The sequence below is a fragment of the Belonocnema kinseyi genome, chromosome 9, assembly GCF_010883055.1.
Source record: "Belonocnema kinseyi isolate 2016_QV_RU_SX_M_011 chromosome 9, B_treatae_v1, whole genome shotgun sequence".
Lineage (NCBI taxonomy): Eukaryota > Metazoa > Arthropoda > Insecta > Hymenoptera > Cynipidae > Belonocnema > Belonocnema kinseyi.
In genome coordinates, this window is record NC_046665.1 from 49,300,248 (window position 1) to 49,316,287 (window position 16,040).

The following is a 16,040-nucleotide window of genomic DNA, read 5'->3' on the forward strand; positions in this document are numbered from 1 at the left end:
CATAGCTTCATAAAACTTGCAAACTTTAATCGTTCCATTATACGGAACCTGGGAATACATTTTCTAGAAGAAAATTACCCCTACGATGCTGATTTATTATGGATTATTTCAAGCTGTGTCTTCCTTATCCTTCTCAGTTGCTTTCAAATTTTCAAGTCATGGACTTCTTTGACAATCGTTATTTCAGACTAAATAAAATTTCAACATCTGTTATTGGCCAATGGCCCTATCAATCCAGAAAGAAACACATTATAATTTCGACTTGTTTTCTTCTTTTGAATATTACTCTTGCAATAGGAGCGGTAATTTTTTTAAATTATCTTCGATGTATTAAGTTAGATAGAAAAAATTATATTATTTTTCCCGTTATGTACACGGAAAGAAGCTTGGCATAGTAACCGCGCAAGCTGGTGGGTTTTAATGATTTCATATCTATTAGTATTTGCCGTTATGTATATGACATTAATTTCTGCTGTTTTTGGCCATTACATTTTCAAACCAAAATTAAAAAATTAGTTAGATAAAATCTATTCTAATAAATCACAGTACTCCTCAAGGATCGATTTTTCTGATTATAATCGACCTAAAAACTATTTGTATAAGTTTGTAAATAACTATTTATTGTTGCAAAAACCACTCACATTGAAATCGTAGCTGATCCCCTTCTCAAAATACCTCAAAAATACGTTTTGTCATACTGACCACGAGTATATCAGAATATACTTTGCACTGGATGGAAATTATATAAATATACAATATACTATGTATAAATGAGAATGACTATGTGACATTCGATTTTTACGAGAAACCACTTTCAGCTTGCCACCGGACGAGTACTTTGTAGAGGCTCCATTCGGTCCCTTCGGTCCGCCTGGGAGAATATCCCAATTGATTTTTTATTTTTCACCGCTTAAAATTTATTTTGTATTTTTTCATTCTCAATTTTTGTTGTTAATTTTTTACTTCATAGCCTTTATACCTTTATCTAGATATGCTGCAATGAGAATTCTACGACTGCCTGTTTGAGCCTTGATGTATAAGAGGAGTCTTCAAGAACGTTTATTTTATAACGCTCCTAGAATTTTAAAAACTCACTGTGAATTGTCTCTCCTGCTTGCTCTGACCATGAACCTAATCCATTATTATCGAAAAATCGTACAGAATCCTTATATGTGTTACGAAGACATGAATTTTCAATGCCATCGAAATTTCCAGACTTTCAAATTCATTATGTGATTAAGTCAAATCAGAATCTATATCTAAACGAAGCAGTTAACCACTTTGTTCATGGTCTGGAAAGCAGTTAAAAAGGTACTAAACGTAGACTCTCAATGTCTTTATAAATGACTGGATTGATAATTTTATCCAATTTCTTTAAAAGTTTTCGACATGTGTTTCCCTCAAAAACTTATCCATGATAGTTTTTTGGGCTAACTTTCAACTAACTTTTTGGTTAGTTAACTTTTTGGTGGCCACATTGATACCTTTTCTCTATCCGTAAGAAAAACTAACCATCCCAAAATAAATGATTCACAATTGCTTATTAAATATGCAATTCAAAAATTACGTATTATTGAAGGACAGAATTATCATCATTTTCATTGAGAAGAGGTTGATTTATTGTACTGCGACAATAGTTATACTGCTTACCTTTTGATGTGCAAGAAATATTCTCGTTTTCTCTTTCTACGCCTGCGCGCGGTTTTAATTGCATAGCCCAGTTATAACTCGTTACATTACTACTATGAGCTGCATCAGTTACCTCCTTATCATATGATTCAGCACAATTTCTCAGGTCTCCTAATGTAATAAGACAGTAGGGGCTAGGGTAAGTTGATGTGGCAGTTTGTCGGCCATTTATCATGAAAGTAAACATTTTAAATTTAACGCAAGCAGATCACATTGTGCCACAATGCCCAACGTTATCAATATGCGCAAACAGCAGAAATTCATACAACATTCATAACGGCAAAAAAAGAATCAAAATTTAATTATTAGAACTGGCAAAAATTATTCCTTAACTACATCGAAGAAGGTCTTCCACTCGACTGGTTGACCAAATACAAATTCCAAAATTTTCACTTTCCTCCAATGGTAACGCCTCTCATGGAAAGAGAAGAAAAACGAGGTGGCGGATTAGTGGAGGAGAACAAAATGAGGAAAAGATAGAGGGCAAACCAAGCTGGTGCAAGGACTCGTAGGCGGTGCTCGTTGGCGACCTTACCTTGAAACCGTCAACTCCTGTTGACAACCTTTCGAAAACTACTGTTCACGAACGCAGGGAAACCCCGCCAACTTATGTTGATGGCCGAGATTAAAGGCTGTCAACTCCTGTTGACAACCCGGTGGTGAGCATCCCCGAAACCTGCGCCACGCTTTTCTCTTCAGAAAGCTCAGTTCTATAAAAAAAAATCTCCGGGCACTTTTGGTTGAAATGGCCCAGTTATAATATTCGGCAAACGTACTAAAAGTTTCGCTTCGTTACAATTAACGGTTTTCTAGTCACTGTTTGTTGGAACGAACAGGACAGAGCCATTGATTATAACGAATTAAGAGTGAGAGCCACATTCTGAGATGAATCTCGAATAATTTGTTCATTTGCATTCTTTCTCTTAATAGAACAGATTTTTGGAATTTTTAAGTAGGCACACTCAAGGAAAAACAAACTATTTATATAAAAAGCTTATATATTTAGCGTATCAAATACAGCCTACGTAACATGTTTAAGTTTCTGTTTTCGACAGGAAGGATTTTCGCAGCTTACATTATTAAGTCTAATGTGTTTGGGTGAAAAATGTACTCTGCTCGCGAGTGGAGTAGCGAGGAACTCTCTTCTCATTTTTTTCCCCACTGTTCGATATTTGGGGCGCGTGACCTAATCAGAAAATTTCACAGTCGTGATTGGTGCGCCGTGCCTATTCGTCAGGAGACGCGAGCTAATCAGAAGATTACATGGTCTTGATTGAGGCGCCGTGCCTCGTATTTTCTCCAGCGTTATACTTTCTTATTTTTAATTTAGAACAGGATAAATACTAATAAATGTCATAGGCTGAGCGTAATTATTATAATATTACAGAACTATATAATAATATACTGAGATAATAAAATGACACGGTGTCACTAGGGTCAAATTATAATTACTATGATATAACGTGATAAGTAGTCTAATAACACCTAATAATAAAGTAAGGTAATGAATAATATTAAATTTAATAGTTAACAATAACTATAGATAATTTGAGAAACTACTCCTCGGCATTTGAGGCGCGTAACCTAATTAGAATATTGCACGATTGCGTTTGTTGCGCCGTACCTATTTTGTGGGGCACACGACTCAATCAGAATATTACACGGCCGTAATTGGTGCACCGTATCTGTTGCGCGGGGCACGCGATATAATGGGAATAATGCAATTTTCTTATTTTTACTTTCGGATGTATATCAACTGTGATCCCTGTGAACTATCATTCTAAATAGAATTTAAAAACATAATTTTCAAGAAAAAAAATCTTAATATATTTGAATATCTTACACAGGTCATCGGTTTGCTCACCCTTGAACTTAATTTTGATGAAATCATAAACAACCTGACAATCATTATAACTAATTTGATTGGAGCTACAAAAATGTCCAATAGCATCATGAGTATGAGAAAGGTGTGTTTATCGTGGCAAGCATAACAGTTGATGTAAAATTTTGATTATAGGATATTTTCAACTTAATTTGTATTGACTAACTTATAAAGTCTTTTTTGATAACAGATGAGAAGTCTTCTTGAGCAAATAAAGTCTCATTGGTTATTAATGTCTAGTCGGGAAGTTGACATTTTAAAAGAATATGCTCTCAAAGGGAGATTTTTAATAATAGCATACGCAGGTGAAAGCCAATATTTTACCAGTTTAACCTTTGAGTATGGAGGTGATTTTATTTTTGCACTAACATGGATCTAAGGTATCACACACCGTTATACAATGGACCTTGGATTTAAGATGCCCGGGTTTATGTCCTTTCGGGAATTAATTCCGCGGTGAAAGTCGCAGCGAGGCTGAAAGTACTGTTTACATTTCTGGTTCAGTCATACGTTACCATGCGTTTAAAATGTCTGGATTTACGCCAAGGCCACTGCGACCATTGCCCAAAACCCGTCATATATCCAAGTTCCGGTATATATATAATTAAATAAAAAAGTATTTTTATAAAATTTATGCAAGTATAAGAAGGGACATTCGAAGAAGTAAGAAATTAATACTCCGCACCACTCTGGAGTAACCGCACCCAGCTGCAGTTTATTTGTGTGTGAGATCCTACATTTGAAACATATTGAAATAAATTGAAACAAAAATATAAAATTGTGACGCTAACGTGAACTTGCAGTCTTACAGAACGCTTATGAGCTTTTATCGGACATTACTCACTAATTACACGCAGAAGCTCGCCCTGTCCACCAAGCTCAGCGAAATCACAAATAAAGCTGAAGCCTCAAGGAAGGCCGGGGGGGGGGGGGTTAGGAACCCACACATATCTGAAACGTGGTGCGGTCTATGAGACCGCACACCCATACTCAAAGGTTAAAGTATTACAATGTATCGAAAAATAAATCTTATTAATTCGAAATTTTCAGTGACTGTTTATTCTGCCGCTTGTATGTTTATATTTTCAACATACATTCCGCCATTTCTTGATATTATCAAGCCTTTAAATGAGTCTAGACCTATGAAAAGAGCATACAGCTCAAATTATTTTCTGGATGAAGAAAAATATTTTTTCTTCCTTTTATTTCACGAAAATTTGGTTGAGTTCAGTAATATGACAACAATAATATGCGTTGATATTATGTATGTGAAGTTTGTGGAACAAACCTGCGGTATATTTTCCGTTCTGCGGTAAGAAATTAATCAAGAAAAATTAAAATTATTTGAATAATAAAAACTTACTTGAACTTTTTTTTTCTAGATACCGATTGGAAAATATTATTAAAAATTCTGATACCGCAAGATCTTGTTCCAAAAGAGATGAAGAAATAACAAATGAAATTTCTCTGTGCATCGCTTACCACCGAAATGCCATCACGTAGATATTTAAATTTTATTTCAATTATTACACAAAACTGTCGCTTTCAGTCACCTCGTTCTCAGCCTTCCTAGAACTGCTAGTATCCTCAGTTTCTCAGAGGAGCAGCGCGAGAGCGCTTGCGACATTATGGGTATAGATATATATTCCAATTGGAAGCGAGTCAAGCGGCCCTCACTGTTAAAGTTTTTATCCCCTCCGAAATAAGTCCAAGGTTATTTGAAGGCATCACCTGACACTGGACTCAAAGCGAGAGTTTGGTGTGCTATAAAACACAGTCCCAATTTTTAAAGTCTCTGACTTCCCCTATATTTTTTCTGAACAATTTTTGATTTTCTCATACAGAATGGTATATGGGGTCATTCATTAGTCACGTAGGACGATTGGGGGGAAATTTCAAATATTACTGTTTATAATAAGGGCGAGGAGGTAATTGGAAGATCTTAGGTAAGAACAATTTTTACTACAAAAAACGTAAATTCACACATATTAGAACTTAGAGTCATTGCATTTCCACAAAAATGTATCTATAGATGAATTTTAAACCAAATAGTTGATTTTTCAATCAAAAAGATGGATTTTCAACCAAAAATATTAATTTTTTACAAATAGATCAATTTTCAAAAAAATATATGCAGTTGCAACTAAAACACACAAATCATAAGTTAAAAGGCAATTTTCAGCCAATAAACCAAATTTTCAACAAAATAGTTAAATTTTCAACTACAACAAAGATGAATTTAAAACAAGATACACAAATTTTATCCTAAAAAGTTGAACTTATTATCTAAAAAATTACTTTCTGACTGAAAAGGGTTGTTTCGCGATTTTCGATAAAATAATTTTTCATTACATAATTTTAATCCGAATCGAATGTGAGTCATAATTTTTTTGTTCTGTTGAGTGCTTTAACAGAAAAAAATTATTTAAAATTGAAGGCGGTAAGATATTTATTCAAGTTGGTGTCACGTGACTCAGAGGTTCTCATAATTATCTATCAATTTGACAAAGAAGCTTTGATGTAAACTAACGATACTTTTATGTCATCATACATAAATAATAAGTATAAATTTATAGTTTATACAAAGTATACTAAATTATGTTTATTTTATTTATGTGTACAGACACATACTTGAAGATGTTTGAGAATCACTGACACATAAGCTTTGATTGGTGGAAAATCCTACCCCTTTGACGTAAAGGGGGCCCGCCAATCGACATCGTGATAGAGAATTCATATTTCAAAATTAAATTAAAAATAGTAAACAACATGTAAAAAATATTTTATGGACGTTTTTTAAATTAGAATTTTATATACTATAAGATCCATTTATTGGGAAAATGATATCTGCCTTTGGAAACAACCTTATAGTTGGGTTTTCAACTGAAAAAATTAATTATTAGCCAAATAGTTAGAGTTTTATCATAAAAAAATTAATATTGAGCCAAAAATAAAACAGATAAGTTTTCAGTTTAAAAAAAATACAATCAAAAAGAGAAATGAATCTTCAAAGATATATGTAGTTACATTTCCAAACAAAAAATAAATTTTCAAGAAAATCGTTCAACTATCATCCAAGTAGATGAATTTTCGACAAACTCGATGCACCTTTAACCACATAGTTAATTTTTTCAATAAAAAATATGAATTTTTAACCCAGAAGATTTAAAAGAATGAATTTTTAACAAAGAAGTTTAAGTACTTGAATTTTCAGCAATCTAAATAAATTTTCAATCAGGCATAAATTTTACAACAGGAAAATAAATTTTCTACGAAAAAAAAGCTTTCAACCAAATCCATGAGTTTTCAACCAAATACAGTGAAACTCTTATATAGCGCCAATTTTGGGGCTGACGGTGTGTCGTAACTAACTCAATATAGCCCGCTTCGCTTTTGTTTGTTCATTCTTGAATGTTCGCCTGAGTGATAGACGCATATCCCGCGCATTCCGCGCAGCTCCTGTTACACCTACATGCGTTGCCGCCTCAATTCTCGGAAGGGCTATAGAAGGGAGGGCTATTGAAGAGTTTCAATATAATTGAGTTTTAAGTAACAAGAATCAACTTTCAACCAAAAATGGAATAATTAACTTTTTCGTTAAAAATATTCAATTTTTAGATATGAATTTTCGACCAAATATTTCAATTTAGAACTAACAAAGAGAAATTTTTAACTTCAATATAGAATAGTTGAAATTTAAGTTGACAAATGTATTTTCAACAACAAAAAATATATTTTTGACTAAAGCGGCAACTGCGTGTACTGAAATTTCGTTACGAATTAACTCGATTTACTCGGCAAATATTTTAGGAGAAAGAGCTTTTTTGCATTCTGCACCGAAATTTGGGTACAAATAAACTCTTCGTTTAACATAATAGTTGAGTTTTCAAGCAAACATAAATTTTCAAACAATAAAATCAATTTTCAACCAGCAAAGTTAATTTGTTTACCAAAAAAGATGATTTTTTAGCAAAACATATAAATTTTCAATGAACTGGTAGAATTTTTTATTAAAAAGTGGAATACATATATTGGCAGACAACAAAAATATTCATTTTTTTCATTTTGAAAAGCTGATTTTCAACAAAGTACATACATTTTCAAGAAAATTACTAAATTTCCATCCAAATAGTTGAAATTTCAGCAAGAAAAATGTTTAACTAATAAACTGTAATACTAAAAAATATAATAAGAATTTTTTAAACAGGAATTTATAACAGAAGAATTACATATTTGAGCAGAATTGATTTTTTGTCTACAAGACAGTCGCAATTTAACTAAAAATGAATCATTTTCAACCGAAGGATTCCAAACCAAAAAGACGGATTTTCAATAAAATCGTTTAACTTTCAAGTAAGAAGTGAATCTTCAATAAAAAATTAATATTAAAGAACTTCAACCATATAGTTGACTTTAAATAATAAAGGATCCATTTTTTCTTCTGTACCTTATTCCTCTTTTTTACCTTTTTCTCGGTTTTCCACTTAAACGTGAACTCAATATATAGAAAGCAAAACAAAATTTAACCATTTTTGGTAGATAGTAAATTGTTTATGACTGAGAAGTCAACTATTAATATTTCAATTATCTTTTTTAATCTAAAATTTTTGTTATTTTGTTGGAAATTTAATTATTCTCTTGAAAAATCAACGGTTTTGATTGACAATTCATTTTTATGCTAAAAAATCCATCAGTTTGGCTGAAATCTTCTATGTTGTTGATTGTATCTTTTTTAAAATTCCACTCTTTTCTGAAGAATGGTCTTTTTGGTTTGAAAATTTAATAATTCTATTGATTTCTTTTTTCGCATAAATTTAGTTCAAAACTTCGTCTCTTTTGGTCGATGCATCAGCTTTTTGCCCATTATTTTTTACCTCAAGATTCATGTCATTATTTGGTTTAAAATTTAACTATTTTGTTGAGAATCCATGTGTTTTTTTTTTAATTTTTTAGAAAATCAATCTCTTCGATAAAAAATCCATCTATTGGATGGAAAATTAAACTAATTGGTTCAACATTAACTTTATATTAGAAAATTCGTCATTTTGGTTTCGAAAATCAACAATTTAGGTATAAGTTCTCATCTCCCTTATAGTCCAGTCAACGGGGAACAAATATCACTTTAAAAAAAAATTCGTATAAGTAGCATTTTTTTCACAGATACGTTGGTAATGGCTTTATAAAGATATTGTAAAAAGTCCCGAAACAAACGAGTACGGCAAAGTTCCGAAATTCTGGAAAGTGTTAAACAATAACATGTTTTTTAAAATTACTCGAGAACTGTTGATTTTAGGTCGAATAGGGTGATGTGAAAAAATGTTCATAATTTTATAGTGCACAAAAAAGGTTCGATCTATTGTGGACTTATTAGCAACGGCTGCGCTATGAAATTGGATTAGCTGCACAATTCTTTTATTTCTGAACAAATCAAATAAAATCTCAAATATCCTGGAAAAAACGTCGGAAATATATCAGGCGATTTGTACTGGAGCAAATACAGGTTCCTGTTAACAAAAAAAACGACTAAGTCATTTGCATGACAAACTATCAATATAAAATGAGCTCAACTTCAGTGTGCAATTTGATATGTTTAAGGGGGTGCTTTTGAGATGAAACTCCTTGCATGTGTTCCTCCATTTTCATACAATACATTTTCCAATTTTTAGGTCAGAATAATAATATTTAGGGCCTCTTTTAAAGCTTTAAACAAGTAAATTTCAAAATGTAAGCTATGATATAGGAAGCAGCGGTGATTATGAGTCCTAATGGCAGCAATGAGAGCGGGGCGAGAACGGTTACCTCTTTCGATAATATTGAACCCTTCGAAATTTTTTTGCTCACTTTACCCGACAATAGACTTGGCCTTCGGGTGGCCGTGACGTCACTTCAATGCAGGTTCTCAATGAGGAAAATTTCACAAATAAAAATAAAATTTTAAAATTAATGCAAAGTACATTAAGCCATCTTTTTATTTTATAAAAAATATATTCTGCTTGATAATTCGAATAAGAGCAATTACAAACATATCCTTAAGAACCTATAAAAAACAATAATTACAAAAATGAATTTTTTATTTTCAAACGCAGTGAATAAGACAATTAAGAATAAATATAACATAATTTTGAAATTTCTATGACTCGGATTAATTTGTATTTTATTCCCTAAGTACTAGAAAATTGTGATGGAATTTACTTCACACGTAGAGGTTAACTTTTCATCTTTTTACATTCACATTTAGGGGTTAAATCTACTATGTCAAGATTCTTTTTGGTAATGTTAACAACATTCTATTGAAGCAGACTGGGAAAATATGGCGCTCACGCAAAACACGTTTTTTATAATTGCTTGCAAGCATTAGAGTTGCTACAGATCTGATGGTTCCGGAAAATTAGGGAATGTCAGGGAAAACATAATAGAGTTCGGGCATTTTCGATAAAGGGAAGTTATTTGTATTATTATGATTGCAAATCGCAACTATTTAGTTGCAAATTAATCTGTGTTTGGTAAGGATTCAAATTATTTGGTTGAAAATCCTTTTATTTCGCTGAATTCAACTATTTTTTGTATAAAATTTTGAATTGCAGACAATCGTTCCCGGAGTTATCATTCTCATCGCAAGCAATAATAAAAAACGTGTTTTGCGGGAGCGCCATATTTTCCCAGTCTACTTCAATAGAATGTTGTTAACATTACCAAAAAGAATCTTGACATAGTAGATTTAACCCCTAAATGAGAATGTAAAAAGATGAAAAGTTTTTAACCTCTACGTGTAAAGTAAATTCTATCACAATTTTCTGGTGCTTAGGGAATAAAGTAAAAATTAATCCGAGTTATAGAAATTTCAAAATTATGTTATATTTATTCTTAATTGTCTTATTCACTGCGTTTGAAAATAAAAAATTCATTTTTGTGATTATGGTTTTTTATAGGTTCTTAAGGATATGTTTATAATTACTCTTATTCAAATTATCAAGCAGAATATATTTATCATAAAATAAAAGATGGCTTAATGTGCATTGCATTAATTTTAAAATTTTATTTTTATTTGTGAAATTTTCCTCATTGAGAACCTGCATTGCAGTGACGTCACGGCCACCCGAAGGCCAAGTCTATTGTCGGGAAAAGTGAGCAAAAAAATTTCGAAGGATTCAGTATCATCGAAAAAGGTAACCGTTCTCGCCCCCGCTCCCATTACTGCCATTAGGACTCATAATCGCCGCTGCTTTCGATATCATAGATTAAATTTTGAAATTTACTGGTTTAAAGCTTTAAAAGAGGCCCTAAATATTATTATTCTGGCCTACAAATTGGAAAATGTATTGTATGAAAATGGAGGAACACTTGCGAGGAGTTTCATCTCAAAATCATCCCCTTAAACATATCAAATTGTACACTGAAGTTGAGCTAATTTGATACTGATAGTTTGTCATGCAAATATCTCAGTCGGTTTTTTTTGTTAACAGGAACCTGCATTTGCAAATTTAACTACTTTTTTCATGATTCATCTCTGGTTGAAAATTTACCTATTTTGTTATAACTTCGTGTATTTTGTTTAAAAAATGTATTTTTGTTAAAAGAATCCACAAGTATGAATGCAAATTCAACAACTTTCTTCACCCCTTTTCTGTTTAAAATTTATATTTCCGGATTGAAAACTAAACTGGCGACGCTTTTGTTCAACATTCGTGTTTATTTATTTAACTCAACTATTTCTTGTTTAAAATTAAAACCTTTCTTGGTTGAAATATCAATGGCTTTCCTTTACTCTTCCGAAACAGTTTTTAATTCCCTGACCTTAGACGACTGTATACAAGTTATAATTTTGAATTACACCTCATTTATTTTTATTAAGATATGTTGAAACCATTGAATCAATTTATGGAGTGGCATTATTTATCCAAATTCTGATGTGCATGGCGTTACTCAGCACTACAGGATACGTGGTAAATGAATTTTTTATTACAAATAAAAAATAAATTCATAATGACTAAGAGGCTATTTCATTTATTAATCAAAACATTTTCATCATATGGGTCCTTTGTGTGTAAAAAATGTTCTTTGGCTAGCTTTGAAAATACTAATGAACACTTCAGTGCTTAAAATTAAATTTTGTGTTCAAAATTCAAATATTTTGTAGAATATTCATGTTTTTTGTTTCCAAATTTAACAATTTGGTTGAAATGTTTTTTCATTTTGGACTGAAAACTCTTTCTTGGCTCCAACTTCGTCTTATTGTGTTTGACAATCCAACTATTTCGGTGGAAAATTCTATTATTTAATTGTAAGTTAACTTTTTTGATAAAAATTCACATTTTTGTGTTGTAAATTCAACTGTTTTATAGAAAATTGATCTTTTTGGCTTGAAAATTCAATAGCTTGGGTGACAAATCAACTAATTTGTTGAAAAGATGTTTTTTCCATGCATTGAACAGGCTGATTTAAAATTAAAATCTTTTTCGGTTTACGTATTACAGTATTACATGTTTCGTTAAGATTCATCTTCTTTAGTCAAAAATTAAACTACGTTGAATAAATTAGTTAAAAATTAATTTTTGTGGTAGAAGATTCATCATTTTAGTGGAAAACTAATTTACTTACTTGAAAATTTTGTTAAGAATTTCATACCTTCATTCAAAATATTACAAATTTAAAGCATTTTAGTTTTAATTCAACATTACTACCTAAATTAATTTTATTCGGAGGAATTTTTTCCCCCTTTTTTGTAAAGAAAATCATTTTAAAACTTCTTGGTTTCCAATTTCTTGAAATTCGATTTATGATTCTTAAAAAATTAATCAAAACGTTTTTAAAAATGGAGAAGAGGGGGAAAATGGATAAAAATTCTCAATTTTAGATTTTTTAGAAGATTTTCAAATTTAAGAAAAAAAAGGGAAGAAGTTACTTCATAATAGAGTATTGATTTACCTTTTCATAATAAAAAATAAAATACTTAAATATAATTTTAATTTTTTATAGACAGCCATAAAATTAGAAACATTTGAGGAATTCGTGCAAGTTCTGCCCTTTGCACTTGGACAAATATTACATGCATTTTATAATATTCTGCCAGGACAAAAATTGATTGACTCCAGTGAAGAAATTGGGCATTCTGTGTAATTATTCACAGACCGTAATAATACAGTGTAATAGGATGGGTCGAAAATAAAAAAATATATTTTGTAAATTTAAAAAAATGACTTTTTGAAATCAAAAATGCTCCAATGGGTGTCAACATAATTTACAAAAATCCATATAGGTATGAAAATTGTGGTAACTTTTTGCATGTACTGTTTTTGGTATAAAATGTTGATAAAAATATAATTTGTAGAAATATAACTTTTCTTTAGGTGTAGTACTGTTATCATATTATATTGTTATTACATTAGTATATAATAATAATAATTTTTGGTAATTTAAAAAAATTATAACTTTAGTTATTTTTTTTTTTAACATAGTAATTAATGACAAAAACAGAACATATAAAGAATTGACATAATTTTCTTACACATAAGTAATTTTTTTAATTCTCAAAATAAATTATTTTTGACCTTACTGCGACACCAAAGGACCACTTTCTTGCATTTTCCCACATTTTGCATTTTCGGCCGATCCTACCGTGTAATAACAATATATTTTGACAATTTTAAAACTAATTACAGATACGGTTTAGAGTGGTATCGAATGCCTATTAAGGCTCAAAAACTCCTTCTTTTAATAATGCTTAGAAGTCATCGTCCGTGTAAAATAAGAGCATTTGGTGGATCATTCGCTCTTTCTATGGAAACATTTAGCGCGGTAAGAAATTAACAATTTATAGTCAATTTAATATTTATAAAACATACATCGATTAAGAATTTTTATTTTTTATTTTGCACCTGATGAATTTGGGACAATTGAAAAATGCCGAAAAATTAAATTCCCGACACTGTAAAATTCCCGAATTGAAAAATTCTCGAATGATTAAATTACTGAATAACGAAATTCCCGAATAACAAAAATTCATGATAGTTCATGATATTACCAAAGTTGAAAATTTCCGAATAATGAAATATCTGACTAGAAAATTCCCGAATTTAATCAAGAAAAATTTCATTCAGAAATATATTTTCTTCAATTATTGTTATTTGAAATTTAAACAATAATTTTAGAAACTTTAAACATAAAACATAATTTTTTGTTGAGAAGAATATACGATTATCTTATTTTTAATAAATAGAAAATAATATTTGTGAAAAAATGTGATTGTTTATATCCGGGAATTTTCTACTTCGGATATTTTACTATTCGACTATCTTCTGTCGGCAATGTTATTATTCGAGAATAATAAAATTCGTTAATATTATCAACTATTGCAAATTTTCCAATTCGGTCATATTACAAACTGTTCGGGAATTTTTTTATTCGTGCATTTTCCATTTAGGAAAATTTAATATTTTTTGGAATTTTTCAGTCGTCTCTAATATAAGTCCTCAATGATAAAATTCCCGAATAATGAAATTGCCTAATTATAAAATTTCTGAATTCGAAAATTCTCGAATATCAACAATTAAAATCTATTTATGAATAAAACAATTTAATTGTAATATAATTTTAATTGTAATACTTTAATCAATTTTATAAGAAAAAAAATTTTAATTGTTTAAATTCAGGAATATTTAAGTTTGGATATTCTACAATTCGAAAATTTTCTCTCGGGGATTTTATTATTCGGTAATATTATAGACTGTTCGAGAATTTTATTATTCAGAAGTTTTATATTTCCCGAATCTTATTTTCCTAAAACTTTCCAATTCAGGGATGTTATTACTCGGTAATTTTACAGAGTCGGGAAATTTATTTTTCCGAATTTTTCGGTCGTTTTGTAAAACCAATTTTTAAGATACTACAAATAACTAAATTGCATTTTTCACAAATATTTACTATTTTTTGTGCATCATTATCATTTTTTATCAATAATTTAGATCAAATGGCAAATATTAAAAGGACAAAGTTTTTATCTAGATAAAAACTGAAATAATAATTTTTAATTTCTGCCGATTTCGAAGGAGATGTCTCTGGGTAGTTTAGAAAAAAATAGTCCAGGTTAAGATTGTTTATTTCACAAAAATAACTGATTCAAGTTTATGATTACAAATTTTATTTTTAGTTTATTATTTTTTATACACACATTTTTTTAGATAATTTTTATTTTGATCCAAGCAAAAAATAAAAACTTACAAAAAATACAAATAAACAATTTTACTGGAATTATTATTTCAACTGTACGTGGTTAAAATAATAACACGCGTGTAGTTTTCTAAACCAAAAGTACAAATTTTCGATCACATACAAAATTAGTAGAAATGTTTGAGTTTCTTGTAGAAATTTATTTTAACAGGGTGCATATTTGGATGGTCTAAAATTCGACCTCTGATTTTTGTCGATTGACCCCCCGCCCCCACCCATTTGTTCATATTCTGGTTTAATAATATCTACTTTTTCCTCAAAATCCATCTGCATTAACCTAGACTTTTAAAATTAACTTGTGGCTTTAAATGTGAAAAACTCTCTGTATACGAACAAATGGAGAAAACTACTTTTTCTTCATTTTTACAAATTAATTTCCTGGCGGAGCGAAGGAACCGAATGGCGCATCTACAAAGTACCCGTAAAGACCCCATTCGGTTCCTTTTTTAAAAACTCGAAGAAACAGCAAAATCAACTTTTAAATGGTTGAAATTCAGATTCTACGTTAAAATGCACACTAGAAGGTCACGGAATAATCGCAATAATTTTTTTTTTGCAACGCTAAAAAGTTTAAAAAAATATAAGGCGTATAACGCCTGTTGACTGCTACTCATAGGCGACGCGTTTGAAGTGTAGCAGTCAACAGGTGTTATACGTCTTATACTTATTAAACTTTTTACCGTTGCAAAAAAACTATTGCGATTATTCCGTGACCAATGGGGTTTTTACGGGTACTTCGTAGAGGCTCCATTCGGTTCCTTCGGTCCGCCATGGAAAGTTTGGTCACCTCATAAAGTATCTTCAAGGAGTAATTTCCTCTCAATAACATTTGCTTTTGATCCTTCTAACCCCCTTTTATTATGCCCGGAAAATGCCCAAAAAATGAAAAATAGCCGTTGCATGCAAATTCATGCGAAAGAGGGTATTTTTAAGAATTAGTTCAGCATTAATTCTTTATATTGGATAAATTACAAATTCCTCATCTTCTTAAACTAGTTTTCATTTTTTGAAACAAATTATTATTTGTTTAAGCAATGGTTTTTCCAATAAATCATAAAAAGTTACTATTTATTGGGATAAATGATATATTTGACAAATGTCAAAAATAATATTTTTTGTTTAACATATTTGCAATTATTTACAAAATTAAAATCACTTACTTATCAATTAATATTTTCTTATCTCCTACCACAAATTCTTCATTCACTACTTCCCCCCGTCCACACTTCTCCAGCCAATACTC

The 16,040-nt window shown here is 30.5% G+C and overlaps 1 protein-coding gene across 1 annotated transcript in view; it reads left to right on the forward strand.

Annotated features, from left to right (window-relative positions):
• Window positions 1–170: 170 nt before the first annotated feature.
• The window catches only part of LOC117180055 (odorant receptor 67a-like), a 21,597-nt gene continuing 5,727 nt past the window's right edge, over window positions 171–16,040 (forward strand). Inside the window, exons 1-8 of the mRNA XM_033372368.1 lie at window positions 171–302; window positions 3,537–3,656; window positions 3,762–3,876; window positions 4,622–4,883; window positions 4,954–5,070; window positions 11,424–11,514; window positions 12,548–12,684; window positions 13,231–13,366. Of these exons, the coding sequence (XP_033228259.1) occupies window positions 3,627–3,656; window positions 3,762–3,876; window positions 4,622–4,883; window positions 4,954–5,070; window positions 11,424–11,514; window positions 12,548–12,684; window positions 13,231–13,366 (888 nt within the window). The 5' untranslated portion in view covers window positions 171–302; window positions 3,537–3,626. The remainder of the gene's footprint in view (window positions 303–3,536; window positions 3,657–3,761; window positions 3,877–4,621; window positions 4,884–4,953; window positions 5,071–11,423; window positions 11,515–12,547; window positions 12,685–13,230; window positions 13,367–16,040) is intronic.